Source organism: Harpia harpyja, chromosome 16 (genome assembly GCF_026419915.1).
Source record: "Harpia harpyja isolate bHarHar1 chromosome 16, bHarHar1 primary haplotype, whole genome shotgun sequence".
NCBI classification, from domain to species: domain Eukaryota; kingdom Metazoa; phylum Chordata; class Aves; order Accipitriformes; family Accipitridae; genus Harpia; species Harpia harpyja.
The window spans coordinates 22,468,977-22,484,048 of record NC_068955.1 but is presented as its reverse complement, the minus strand read 5'-3'; the positions used below and the strand labels follow the sequence as shown (position 1 = coordinate 22,484,048).

The following is a 15,072-nucleotide window of genomic DNA, read 5'->3' as shown; positions in this document are numbered from 1 at the left end:
TTGTTGTCCTACTGCCTTTACATAACCAACACCTTAGCTCCCCTCCTCTCTGCAGAAGACACCTGTAAATTCAACTCCTCCTACTCACACCTTCTCCACTACCTTTGATTGTGAATCAGTTGTGACTTATATTGGAGTTGTTAGTGAAAAATAATTAGACACACAGTATCTGATGGATGGAAATAACATTAAGCGAACAAATTATAGAAGATTACAGAAGATTTGCTGGTTGGGTTGCTGGATGTTCCATGTTACACAAATCCTCTCTTCCTTGTTCACAGATGTAATTCTGACAGACTAAACTGGTTTAACTCAGGGTTAGTATAGCAAAGGGTATTAAGACATCATTCACGCTGCCACTGCTTCAAGTTGTTCACAGTAAATAGATAAAGCAAAAATAATCTCAGTCCAACTCTATTCATGGCAAGCATTCACATATACCATCTGAACTATTAGACAACAAAGCAAACATCTTGTTTGTGGCTACTTTACTATAAAAATAGTGTAAAAGGCAATACTGGCCAGCGATAGGCCTCTAAACTATTTTGACAGGCTGTTATCAAACCGAGTCCACAAAGTAAACGCGAAACTTAATTTTAATCATTACATAATCTGATATATTATGACAGCTACACAATTCCTTTTTTTTTTTTTTAAAAACAAAAAGCTACAGAGGGCCAAAACCACACACACAAGTGTAAAAGCATACAAACACATACTCAGTTTGAAGCTTCTACTGTTAAGACTGCATTTAATACATACATAATCTTTGTATTCAAGAACATGCACAAAAAAATTCAATAGCTCATGCTCATGTTAAGAAATAAACAAAAGCTACAGCATCATGCTGTTACTATGTATCTTGGTTATCATTTTATAAAGTTGATTTCATCTGTCTACCTGTGAAAATTTCTTCTTCATTTCAGCAAAGATACTTTGTCTGCAACTCCAAAACATATCCTATAGTATATAAAAACAAAATTAACAAGTCATAATCCTTTAAAATAGTAAATTGACTTTTTTTTGCATAATGTCAGTTTTATAGTATAAGTAAAATATTATTACTGAGTTCCAAACCACCATTCAAAGAATAAAAGGAATAGCCTCCGAATATTGTAACAAGTTCTCTATTAACGTGAAGGTCAGTACACACTATGTTAACATTTAAATTATCATAGGAGCAGTGTTACATAAAACATTAGTTAAGTTATAATACACAACAGACTACATTTTCTAAAGTAAAAAAACAAGTGGATAACAAAAAGTAAACAATTCAAGATATAAATTCATAAATTCATACTAACAAATTCCTTCATTATATTAAAAAAGCCCTCCAGACATAGGTAAACATTTTACCTCAAATGGCTCAAGCACAAGATTAGCACATAACCCTGTAATTCAGTTTATTATTTCATTTATAAATTATGAAGCTATCCAGTTGCATATGAAAATGTTCCTTCATGCCTGAATTATTTCCTGTAGGAAAGTTTTTATTAATATGAACCCATTTTGAAGTATGCAGCTGAAGGTAATAAAGAGATGAAGTTACTGAATTTTCTCATTTCTAACACTCTTAAAGAAAGCCTGCCTTAGTATCTCTGTTGTACCACCAAAAATGCAACAATAAACATTACCTGTACAAAACTGTTTTCTGACTAAGGACAAACATCAAATTAACTAATTTCTGAATCTGAAGCACTGCACTTTGTATTTTTCCAGAAAGGAAAAACAGGAAGTGAGAATAAAGATGCTAATAACATCATTGCTCTTTTCCAAATTTCTTCAACTGCGCCCTCAGTAAAAATTATCAAAACATAAAATACTGACATAATCTTTACTGATGTGCCCTATTTGCCCCACCAAATGACCTACAAGAATAGCCCAAATTATATGTACCACTGCATTTAACTTCTCAGCAGGATGACACATAAGGCAAGATTTCTTTCTCTGCATACAGAGAACTGAAGTTCGAGTTTTGAAGTTTTAATAATCCAAGATTAGTAATTGTATCCAGCAATTGTTTTCTTTACACACCAGTTTGTAATTTCAGATTTGACAGAGGTTTTAAAAATTAAAAAACAAACAAACAAAAAAACCCCAACACAAACAGAAAACAAACACCACCACAATTTATATGTTTTGCTGCTTACTAGTTTTACCTGCTCTCAATTGAAAGTTACATACATTTTGCTAAAGTGACTTAAAGGCTAATAGCGTTCCAGATGCACAATTTTGAAACTGCTGATTTATAGTATTATGATAGTCATCAAGTATATTGCCCTGTGCCAAAGACTTAAGTCTTCCAATTCTCCTCCTAGTCGATGTCTCCAAAGAGCCCTTACTTTAGTCTGAATTCCTTCTCTCCAGAGACAGGCAAGTTAGGTCCAGTATACACAGGGGCATGTGTAATTTTCTAGTGTGCTATTTTACTTGGCGCACGCAGGGGAGGGTGGAAGGGGAGGACAGGCTCCAGGAATCACCTGAACTGGACAGAAATATCTACAGGTTGCTTCTTTCACAAGAATGCTCTTACGCTGGCTTCTCAGCTCTTGATTTCTCAGTAAGGGACTGCTGGAAGATTTCCAAGGGTTATTTCACTCTGAACAAATTCTGAATGGCAAAAGTAGATTTCAATATTCCACATAACACATAAAAAATCAAATTTACAAATCATACTGTTTATATGATGTTCGGGAATTTTAGAAGTAACTAAGAGCCTTCAGCTGCTCTGACAAGCCAAATCACAACATCACACAGATGTGTCGATCTTTCAAATGCAGCATTCCCTACTTTTCAATTAAAGCATTCACTCTAGCACTCTATGAATATACTTTATAATAACCACTAGTTCAAATCCACATTTCACAGAAAAGCTCCTTTCACCATGGAAATTTATGCTTTAAAGTACAATTAAGAGAACAAAGCTCATACTATACATAAAGTTGCCTAAATTTTTACCCTGATGAAAATGACTCTGGAATTCACCAAACCAATTATTTATTACACCTCACAAAATAGATGAGCATATTAACTACATAGTTCAAGGGCTTCAAACTAACATACACATGGTATTCACAGGTACGTACAAAAACATCCTACTGCCTTTTCCTCAGAAGAGGCAAGAGCAGCTACTAAGGTAGCAAGCACAACTATTCTGTACTCGTAAGAAGTCCTCAAAGCTAGATATTGCTACCTTGCCATACTGTGACATAGTATGCACACCACCAGTAGCTTAATAAAGTAAGTTGCAGACCCTCAACTGCATAACCATCTAAAAAGGCAAATGCAGACTGCTACTTAAGGCTACAAATTCAGGAAACCATCCTATGATTATTTTACCACAGAAGTCATCTCAAGCTAATATTTTGGTCAATAAATATTTGAAATTGTAATTTCAAATGTTAACCTTTTAAAAATGTTGAAACACTGACACTTTCATCCCAAGTCACGCCATCTTTTACACTCTTCCAGTTCTAGAAAGGAGATAAATGTTTTCAAACCTGCATGTAGAAGACTTCTGACTATGTATTAGACCAGGCTTCAAAAGACACTTTATAATACAAACATGCAATCAACACACAGGTCTGACATGGGTGGACATTCTAGAGCACCATTCTACATAAGCATTTACCCCATATACCTTTCTAAAAAATATTTCATCTTTTTTACGTGAGCAATCTGCAGGTTGCAGAGCATAAAGCATACTGTAGCACTAAAGTAATTCAAGCTGTAATTCTGTATATACTAACAAAGGAAGCATTAGTACTAGTGCAATCTGCAAGACTGAGACATTAGCTTTGACTATATACGTTCTGTATTTGTTGAAAATAGAGGAACAAAAAATTTACAGTGCTACTAGATCTGTCAAAACAATATTCAAACGCAAAACTGTAGTGGTTTTAACACTGCATTTAGCTGTGGGCTTGCTATTTTTCAGCTTTGAATCACTGAGTTCATTAAAATTCTATAGCAGCATTTTAGTAACCTTATGAGAGCAAATCAACACAAACATATTTTATTTTTCAAAGGACAGAAGATTCTCTGAAGATTTTAACTCCTGCTTCAGTTCTTTTATAAAATTATTTTCAGAGATTGAAAGTGAAACCTAAAGCTAAGCTCAAACTTCATGTAGAATCTACCAAACGCTTCCAAATTCCAGTATTTCCAACAGGCAAAAATATTGACAGCATGAATCAGTAAGTAAAATCACAAGTTTTAGGTCAAGAGTTTAAATAACAGATGTGTGAATTTTGACTGCCAAGTAAAGTTAATGGCCTATTGAGACTTAAAATGATCACCAGTAGAGAAGTTCCTACATGCCCACACCCTATAAATAATTCTCACAAATCACTGCAACACAGAGGAAAGACAAAGAGACCAGTAGCAAGTGGCAATGGCAGCCATCATGCTTACATTCACAAAATTACTTGGATGATTAAGCCTAAAGCAGCAATTCTCCAACTTCACATAGCTTCAGCAACTTAAGACTACCATATGAAATGCATACAAGTGACTACTGCCTATCACATTACTGCTGGTCAAACTTTGGGGTGTACATTCCAAGTTTATGTAACTGATTGGGTGTGCATTTCCAGCAATTACAACTATAAAATGAAATTTGGTAGCTTCAATCACAAAAAAGTAGTCTGCACTTGTATCTTTTACTTCTAAAGTATCACCACACAGAAACGTTCAGACATTAATTACACTTCAACTGAACAGAAGTTTGTTTCGACTCTTTCTCAGCAATGACAAATTGCTATCAAATCAGCTCCTTGAGAAACCACAACCATTTTTCAGGAATTCCTTCACCTATTCCAAGAGGTCCAACCCATTAAACAGCACACGGGATACATGCTGACAGCACTGCATTCTGCACAAAATGTGAAGGCCAAAGACCTTTCAAATATACAGCAAGTAAGGGGAGAATAATCAGAGAGAGCTAGGTTACCATTTCCACTCTAAAAAACTCTCTCTTCACCCTGTGCATTTTGAACTATGGACTTCAGAGTCCTTACAGCCCACAATTCCCTTCTCCCCACAGCCAGGCTAGACAGACTCCACACTTCTTCCTAGCCCAACAAAGCTCTTTTTACAGAGGCCAGCTTCCCTGATGCAGCCAGGTGAGCAGGTCACTCCCCTGGGAAGTAAACAAGTAGTGATAAAGGTCCTCAGAATGAGTGAAGCATTGAGCAGGTGGTCTCCATTGCTTTAGACACTGCTGTAGTTACCTACTGAAGAAAATATAAAACGGACTCACATTTGGCTTTATTTTAGAGGAATGAAGCAACTTCTTTTTGAAAGACATTACTAGACTAATTCTGTCAGAGCATTGTGAGTTGTTACTCAACACAAGTGCCTCACTGCAGCCTGGTTTGAGTTCATGAGGGAACAGTGCACTTCAAATTCTGTTACAAACGCCTGAAGAAGTATTTTATAGTACACTTGTGGCAAACTGAATACACTTTTTTTAAACACTGATCCCAGGAGGTCTCAATAAACAGAATCATTTTGAGCTGTTAACTTGATATATCTCATGTTGGAACATCTCCTGGTGCAAAATAATTCTGAACAACCTTTAGACACAATCATTTAATTTTCAATCTGACTGACTTTGTGGTATCAGGTTTGTGAGTACCTGAATAACATACTTTATCCTCAACTTCAAATTCTTCATTATACCTGGAGAGACTTCAGGCAAAATCCAACAACTGTGCTTTGAAGCTAGTGAAACTAAACAGAGGTTTGCTGTCCCATTACTAGTGAGGAAAAAAATACTTCACACCAAGCCTAAAATACCATCCACATTCAAGAATGTATACCCTGACTCTGACCACTTTCCTAATTATTGAACCTTCGCCCCCTCCCTTTTTTCTTTTTCCCCAGGATGGGGTATCAAGGATTCACAAGACTTAGGGAAGCCCTTTCAGTCTATCCTCTTGACTAGGAACAAGACTGGAAAATAGGAAGGAAAACTACCAAAAGGGTGTGTACTGGGCCAGGCTACGATAGAGGTAATTTTCTTCATAGAAGCCCCTAAGATGCTTATACAATAATATGAACATACCCATCTATTTTCCAGCCTGCTGTAGATACAGGATAAATGCTGGAGACCACGGAAGAAGGCTGGGGCCATACTGAGACTAACGGCCCTGGTTACATGAAGCCTAAGAATGCTTTCGTATGGTGGATGACCCGATGGAGAAAGGAGAAGAGGTACAAAATAAAATTACATAGCAGGGCCTCTGTGATCTTGTTCCTTTTGGAAAAAGGGGTACATGTTTTACTCTCTTCTCTGCCTCATATAGATTATGGATTCATTTGTTGTTTTCAAAGACCACCTCCTCAGAAATGCTTCTCTAGTAATGAAATTTTAATTTAAAAAAATTAACAAGAGTATTTGCCACCTCACTGAAAGAGTTGCATGCCAGCTGTTAGGTGTCACTCCCGTAAAACACACATGGACAAATTATTTTTACAATACATGCACGCTTCAAAGTCTAATACTTCCAACTTTCTAAACATGTCAAAAAATAACACTATACCTCAGAAATAAAGAGTATGTTATGAGGCTAGCATTTACCTTTGAGAGTTTGTTCCTACTATTGTGGATTACTGGGTCATTTGTAAAAAGCATTTATAAAAGAACAGAAATTACAACCAGAAAAAGTTGGTGTGGGACTAGAGATAAGTACACATATCCAAGGTGTTCAAAAGACTATAGAAAAGGATACGGTGGGGGGGGGCGCATGTCTGGGGACAGCTGAACTAGAGATCAAAACATTTACTTTTCAGTTTTACAGAGGCTATTTTCCATCCAAGTTCTGTATTTTAAAAGACTTTAAATATGTCTTACTTAAAAACACCCTGAAGAACCAGTCTTCTTACACTTATCTCCTAAAGGTCTTTTAAATATGGTAAATTAAGGTGATTCAAGACTAATTACTTCCCTTAAAAATCAAACATAGCAACTGTCAATAATGAAAGAGTACAAATATTTCCTGGTCATGCCTACAGATCACACAAGAACTCTAACAAAGCTTCCTGTTATTAAATTAAGGAAACTAAGGGGTAACAAAGAATACATCCACATTAGTAACAGACTGAGTTTTAAAATCTAAATAGTTTTCTCTTTAACCACTGGACATTTTAAGTATTTCACTCTCTTATTCTTAAAGGTTATAATTTCAACTGATCATATTTTCTTTCATCCTATGACCCTGAACTGTTTAATTTCCAAGAGTTTTTTGTAACCATACTAAAATAATTCTGACAATCAAATGTAAATCAAGTTCTCTATATTTGCAAACTAGCTGCCAGCCCCTATACCTTCATTACAGTACAAACTTTATATTCAGAACTGAAAAAGCCTCATCTTTACGTGGCTTCCTTTTGTTTGCATCTTCTCTCCACCTTCTTAATCACCATGCTCCTTGATTCTCCTTCAAAAAAAATCTGAAAAAAGGGGGGTGCAAGAACATCACGAGATACTTATTACACTTTCATATATTAACCTATAATCACATCATTTGTTGCCTATGGAGAGTCACAGAAGCAGTAGATGCGCTTTCACACTTGCCCTCCATTCCTTCAAGTATGGAACTACCATGAACCTCACTGAAACATTTTCCTCTGCTGCTAACATTCTAAAGGACTTTCTGCTGGATTGAGTTACAAATGCAACGTTAGCATAAAAACAAATTAGAGTCTGACCAAAATAATAACAGAAGAAGAAGGGTTTTTTTGGACAATTTTGAAATGAAGGTTTACTACACTACAAAATCACCAACAGATATGTATGCTAAAAAATTTAATTCTTGTACAGTGTAGAGATTAAAAAATGTGAACACAGAGCTAATTTTTAACTCTTTAACAACTCTCTAATTTTAAACAGTCCACCTGCTGCTGGGGAAGGATAAAGAAAAGCTGAATAGTAAGGTGGGTCATCAGAGATTCTTTGTGTAGTTCTGTAGCAATATTGCACGGAATGAAGGATAACAGTTAAGAATGTGAGCACCCATGAAGCCTGGGCATAAACACTGTCTGCTACCACTACCACAAAGGGCTCCAGGGAGAACATGGAACTCTGAAGGGCAATGCCTCCATAGAAGGTATAGATACAACAATGTATATATGAGAAAGGACCTAGATGATTTCTCCATATATCAACTGATGAGAATATTTTATTCACCAAGAACAGGTACTACTTTAAGCTGTTTTATCTGTTTGGCTTTTTTTGTCCTTCAGTCATTGTTATGGATCTCAACACAATACCTACACAAATCAGTAAACATACCTGCCTTCCATTCCTTTACCTCCTGCAGTACTCTGCCAGACTTCTTAAAAAAAAAATGCTATTTACATCTGTTTTCAGACATTATTTACAGTGAAAACTTTCAAGTATTATCAAGTATATTTCTCACACAGCTTCAAAATTAGAGCATTCACCAATCTGATGGAATTCATGCATGCTTCCTCATGTTACTTAAAAGGCTTTCATCATACGTGATTCTTGAGAAGATATACCTGAACTGCAGCACGATAACCAGTTCTAAGCTATTCACAGAACTATCAATCTAAAAATAATCTGTTGTCATTTTTCAGAAGCACCTAAAGTATCCTTGTGGTCACAATCTCAAAGATTAAATGGACTCGTGATTTTTACCAATTTTATCCCTGAATTTTTTAGAACATGGCCAACATGTCCTTTTTAGAAGTTATTTTATCTACAAGACCATTTGTTCAGTGCAAGCTAATTACATGCCAAGCATTGCAAATACCAAAGAAAATACTACACACTTCACAGTGGCTGAAACTGTGATCAAGTTGGTTATCATTTTATCAGAAGTTTACAAAAAAATTTAGACTTACTAGTATTTTCAATTATCAGTTCTTTAGTTACTAGTGGCATTATTTTGAGAATATTTTGTTCAAAGACAAGAAAAATAACAAAATGCTAAATAGGCAGCTCACCTGAAGGTATACCATATTAATTCTCAAAGGGATAAAGTGTAAAATATTGTCTTTAAGTGTTCACAAAAGGAATTAAAAACTTTTTCAAACTGAATAAAAAGGCTGAATATGGATATGTAACTCAATCACTCAACCTTCTAAAGACATAACTTTCTTTCTTAGTTTCTTACATAAAACCCAATATATTTCAAATGCAGCAGAAAGAGTGGAGCTGTGACTGCATATATGAACATCCGTACATATTTTCGTGCATTATGGTATCAACTGTAATGTACTGGGAAAATGTTTAAAATAATACCTTCTCTCCCCTTACCCCACTCCAAGTTTAATTCTGACAGGACTAAAACATGTAAGTCAAAGGTAACACAAAGTCAAGGTACTGGTCTATTTCAGTAAGTCTCTGCAAGTTTTAATCTTATATTAATATCAATACATTGTATCAGCAAAAGGCAGTTGGATAATAATGATTTTCATCAGTATTTGTGTGGCAGGACAATTCGTATTTTAAAACTATGATGCAAGGCTGCATTGATCTAAATCCACAGGTACTTAGGTTTTAAAAACAACAGGAAATAGAATTAGTGGACTTTATTTAAAAATGGCAACAAACAAAGGACTATAAACTTTGTTGTTGTATACTGAAATTCTGAGCTCAAGAAAGTGTAGAATGTAACATTGACAGATCTTTAAAGTATTCTCTGCCTCCAGATAACTACTTCACACCTTAGGAAAAAGTTCATTACTAGTTTGAGAAACAGTGTGCAGCTGCACCAAAAAAAATTAAGAATTATACTTATACTACTGTACCCATTTGAGTTAGAAACATTAATCACCAGTGACCCATAAAACACTAAAGAAAACTGCATTTCTTGTTTGTGGTGGTGTTCAAAATGTATTATCACAGAACAAAAAAAAAAAAAAAAAAGTGATACGTTATTTAGTTGTCAGATTATTGTACTGAGTGACAACTTTACCTAGCAGCATTTAAAGACTGAGGTTCCAGTACCAAATACTACCTAAGAGGTAGTTGGTATCTCTTAGGCAAAAACTTCATCAGATGATCTCGAGGCACTACTAGATAATTATCCTGATCATCTTTCTTACACCACAGATTAATACCCAGATGTATATAGCAATGGGAACTAAACTGTGACTGAGAAGCTCAGTGGCTGAAGGAAGCAAGGAAAGATCTTGCATTCTATTCTCATGCCTTATTCACCAAACTAATTATATTTCATATAATTTCATTTAATTATAATATTGACCAAACTGAATATTATTCAAAAAGCATCTGTTTGCAAGAAACAAATGACTTGGTAGAATTCTGGGTAGATTTTCTGTTTGTTTCCTAAATTTGATTTCCACAATATCTGCTCAGTCAATGAAGTAGTCAGTTTCTGTATTTGTCACAATCATACATTTATGTTTTACAACAGAGCACACTAGAAGGAAAGCAGGAAAAAATGATAAATTACACAAGCTGTAACCACTTGTAAAATCTCTTAGTACACAGGAATGAAAAAACAAGGATGTCATCAGCATTGAACAGAACGGCATCCCTTTACTAAACAGAATTGCAAAATATCTTAATCCGATTCCTGCTCTTCTACTGAAGAAGTGAGAGTGATACCCATCAAGAAACATATTTTATTTGTTCAATGCAGAAGACTAAAATGCATTCATTAATGTAGGGATGAAGAGACTCACATCAGTTAGCTGAGAGAGAACTCACACTACCTTTGATTTAATGGCAGCAAGTACAAAGTATATATATGTATTTATTCTGACAGGTGTACTTTGGATAGTTCATGCTGGAACATGTTGAGAAAGTATCTGCACAGCATTTATTTAATTAGTGGCACAGACACTTCAAAAACCTCATAGCAGACCATACTTTCTATATTCTGACCAATTCTTTTTATGTTCTGATTATTCTGGGCAATATTCACTAAGTTCTGATATATCTCAATTTTCAAGAAAAGTCTTAGTAAAGTTCACTTACATTACCAGTAAAGAAACATACACATCTAACTTTCTCATCAACTGTGTTGATTAGAATATTTTATTATTTTCTATCTGAGGTAGATTTGCCCAAAACAAGTTTCAAGTCTACTTTTCCTCCAAGAAACACTGAAAGCCACAGAAGCATTTTCCCTTCTAATAGCACCATTTTCTTCTTATTTCCATTATTATCTTACTTAGACTATTCCCCCTCTCACCCCAGGGCTAGAATAATGGGGGAAAAATTGGCACCTAATAACAAAGCAATTTTTAAAGAACACACTTAGCATTTACTACCAGGGTGCAGCAATGTCCTGTATGTTACTCAGTGCCTTCTGTTTTGTTGGATGTAAAAGAAGACTAATTTGAATGACTTATCTTTCAGATGAAGAGAGAAAAGGAATTGAGGATTGGAAGGAAAAGGAACATGGACCAGTTCACACCAAACCCTAGATCTAGCGAACAGGGATTCTCATTGCCCCCACCATAAGGAATTATTGGTCGCACAATTACAAGAACAGTTGGGAAAGCGTTAGGCAGTGGTAGGGATGCAAGAACGAATTTACTAAATGCCTGTGTAACTTGGGCAAAAATCTTAATATAATAAGAAATCCCAACACTGGGTTATTAGAAGCTGGTTTATTATATCTGTTCCAAATGAAAAAGAACTTTGGCATAAAGTTATGAGCAAGAGAAAATAACAAGGCTGATTACCTGTACTTCAGAGACGCAGCTGAACCTATGCAATGTCCAAAAGAAAAATTTTTCAAAAGAGACTAATGAAAGATATTCTAAGTGCAGCAGTGAAACTGCTAGTATTTTGTGAAAATATACTATTACTCTTTACAAAAGCTAATGAAAAAATCCATGCAATATACTTTAAAAATAGCAATCTGTGCTCCTGTTAGCATACTCAGATATATGTACATACAAACACAAACTGAAGACTTATAAACAACCTAATACCTATCTTTCCATTCTTAAAACACAGAGGCTGTTAATGTTACAGACACCTCCCACTACCATATCTACCATGGCATCACGTAAGCTTGTAGACAAGAACCAAAATCCTTTTCCCATCCACTCCTTTAGGTGATTAGTCATTCCCCAGATTGGCCTAAAGCAAACATAACATTTCTTCTTGCTCTTTTACACTGGAATGCAAATGAAAAATACGGTTGTGTACTCATCTTTAGCAGACATCGGTTCACGTCCTAGTTTAATCTTTGAAGCAGCACAAGACAGTGAGCTATACAAGTGATACCACTCAGCCCGTTGGGGAGGGCCAAAAAACATGAACTGTAATCCTTTATCCACCCCTAAAGGGCAGACTGAAACTCCAAATGATCTGCTTTGCCTCCAGCTGCTGATAATTGCATAATAGGAATATTTAGGAGAAGGCTGTTGAGAACTCAGGGACCTGGAGAATTCTGTTTACCCATAACTCACAGTGTTCTCTGCAATGAGACTATTAATGAATCTCAGAAGGACTTATTGTGAATGCTGTAGCATAACATCTGTTAAACTTCCTATCATTGAAATAAAAATGAGGATATACTGAAAAACATTGGAAAAGTTAAGATAAACTTCTATTACAACATATATATATAAAACCAGATGGGCTTAACACAAATATTTAATCTGTTTTCTTCCTCAATTCGATTGTTCTTATATTCTGTTCAGTTTCATTTACTTACAAAAATGCATAGGGGCACAATAAATAACTTGAGAAAACTTGCTGAGAAAAAGCAACTCACACTAGCATTATCAATGCACAAAGTTTATAGATTTCATGCTGTGTGTTTAAGATATGGATATCTGTAACAACACGTATTCATCTTCCTTTACCCATACTTCCCCTCCCTACAGATAAAAGTGCATTCAAAATCCTAGTCCAATGAGTCAGTTAAAAATACACATCTGAATCATACGTATATTCTGAATACAACTTTAAAGCCAACAGGGATACTATTAATACATATAACTAAAGAAACAACCTCAGCTAGCTGATTTTATCATCATCTTGCCTGTTCCAGTTAACTACAACTAATGCCACAAGGTTTATCCTGCCAGTCTCCCTTATCTCTGTTTTTAAAATGAAATATTCTAGTATATTAGCTATTATCTTCTATCCCTGGTCTTAAGGTTTTGGTGATATTTTCTTTTTAAAGCAAATATTTAAGCGTACTAGCTACTACACTCCATTCCTTGTTTGAAGTTTCTGGAGACTTCTCTTTCCTGCAAAAAGACTTAACATAGTCCTTTAAACCTTAGGATTTTAAGAAAGCAAACAAGAGGTAACGTTACCTTTGTTCTACATATATCCTGTACTTACCTGTACAATTGTATTTGTTTCACAGTTCTGCTCAGGGATACCATTTAAGGATCAGAACCTCATTTTGCTAAACCCTACAAAATTGAAGTCCTTGCCCCACAAAGCTTCCCATAAGAATACACAATGGAACAGGTAGATGTAATAAGCCACTGACATTTGACAAAAAACAACAGGAAGGGTTTGAGTAATTTATCAGAACACTAAAACTGTCAGAAAAAGTTGGCTGAATATGTAAGTGTACCTGCTCACAAAATAAAGTTTCTGCTAATACTAATCTACGAGTAATTGTTTCCAAACATTTCACACCATCACTCAAAGACTCCTTCCCCGAACATCATTGCTCTTACTTGACACGTGTCATTTGCCTATCGCTGGAGGACAGAGGCTTAGCCTTCCTCTTTCACGCAGGCTCTTATCTTTAACCTACGGCCAAAACCAAGCCTTCTCCCTTCCTCCTGCACCACAGCAGAGATGAGGGGCCCACAATAAAGGAAACTCGATCCACTGCTGAGCCGGGCCACATTTTCTCCGGCACCCACCGCAGGCACTACTGCCTGTTTTCTGCAGCGCTTCGCACCGGCGAGGCACGGAGCCGCCCCACAAACTCCGCAGCGCCCCCCCCCCCGTCTACCATTTCGCACGCTGGCCCCTTTCCCTCAACCGAGGTGGCCCGCCGGCACCCAGAGACCCGCCTCGCCGCCGGAGCCTGCTCTCTCCTCTGCCCCCTCAGCTCAGGACCCTCACCCGCAGCCTCCGCGCCCCGCCAGACCGAAGGCGGGCTGCCCTCCCGGAGGGCTCCGCACAAGACCTCTGACACGGGGAGCGGCCGAGCGCAGGCGCCGCCGGCCCGGCCCCGCCGCCACGCAGGCCGGCCTCCCCGCATGCCGCGACACAGACAGGTGCAACTCTCCGGCCGCCTCCGGGGCCTCGCGCGGCCCAGGCCCGGCCCCGGCCTCCTCCTCACACCAGCCCGCACGGAAAAGCCGTCCCTCCCCCCCCCCGCGCACCACTATTCACCCCCGGTCCGGACCTGCGCGGGCCGAGGGCTGCCCGGCCCCCTCACAAAGACGGGCCCTCCCTCCTTCCCACCGGGCCTCGCAGGGAGACAGCGAAGGCGAGCCAGGCCAGGCCGGGCCGGGCCTCCTCCGCGCCCCCCTCGGCCCGCTCCGGCACCTCGGGCCTCCCGCACGCCGCGGGAGCTGCCGCCGCCGCCGCCTCCCCGCCGCGCCGCCCGGCCCGAGATCTCCCCCGCCCCGACCCCGCTCCGCCTCACCTCTTTGGGGACGAGCTGGTTCTCCTCGCTGGGCACCATGGCCGGTGGCGCGGCGCTGAGCCCGCAGCAGGCTGAGCTGAGCGTCGTCGTCAGCAGCGGGAGGCGGGGGGACGCCAGCGGCTCATCCTCCTCCTCCGCTGCCGCCGCCCCAACCCCAGCCGCCGAGGGCAGCGCCACAGCTCCCACCCCCTCTACCACCGCCAATCAATGAGGAAAATGGCCGCCGGCACCGCTCTCGCGAGAGCCGGCCGGACCCTGCCGCTGTCCTCCCCTTCGCCCCAACAGCCGGTGCGCAGTCGTCGAATAAGTATGAGGAGGGGTGTAGAAGACGCAGCGCGTAAACCCCGCGGGCGGCCGGGGCAGAGCCGCGCCGAGCCGCGCCGTCCCGCCCAGTCCAGTCCAGTCATCCCTGCTTCCCTCCTTTCCGCTGCCGCGCCCGGGGACCGTAAATGGTGTTCGGCTGTCGCCAGTTCCCCCTCACGTTACCCCG

At 38.7% G+C, this 15,072-nt stretch overlaps 1 protein-coding gene across 5 annotated transcripts in view; it reads right to left on the bottom strand.

The window, feature by feature from the left end:
* Positions 1-14,754, bottom strand: part of USP47 (ubiquitin specific peptidase 47) — a 58,921-nt gene extending 44,167 nt beyond the window's left edge. For 2 of the 5 annotated variants that reach the window (XM_052811816.1, XM_052811818.1), the window contains exons 1-2: positions 14,583-14,754; positions 901-960 (exon numbers count right to left, since the gene is read on the bottom strand). In XM_052811816.1, the coding sequence (XP_052667776.1) occupies positions 901-960; positions 14,583-14,621 (99 nt within the window). In that variant the 5' untranslated portion in view covers positions 14,622-14,754. The remainder of the gene's footprint in view (positions 1-900; positions 961-14,582) is intronic. The other 3 variants (XM_052811819.1, XM_052811821.1, XM_052811817.1) reach the window with 2 other exon arrangements.
* Positions 14,755-15,072: the final 318 nt, after the last annotated feature.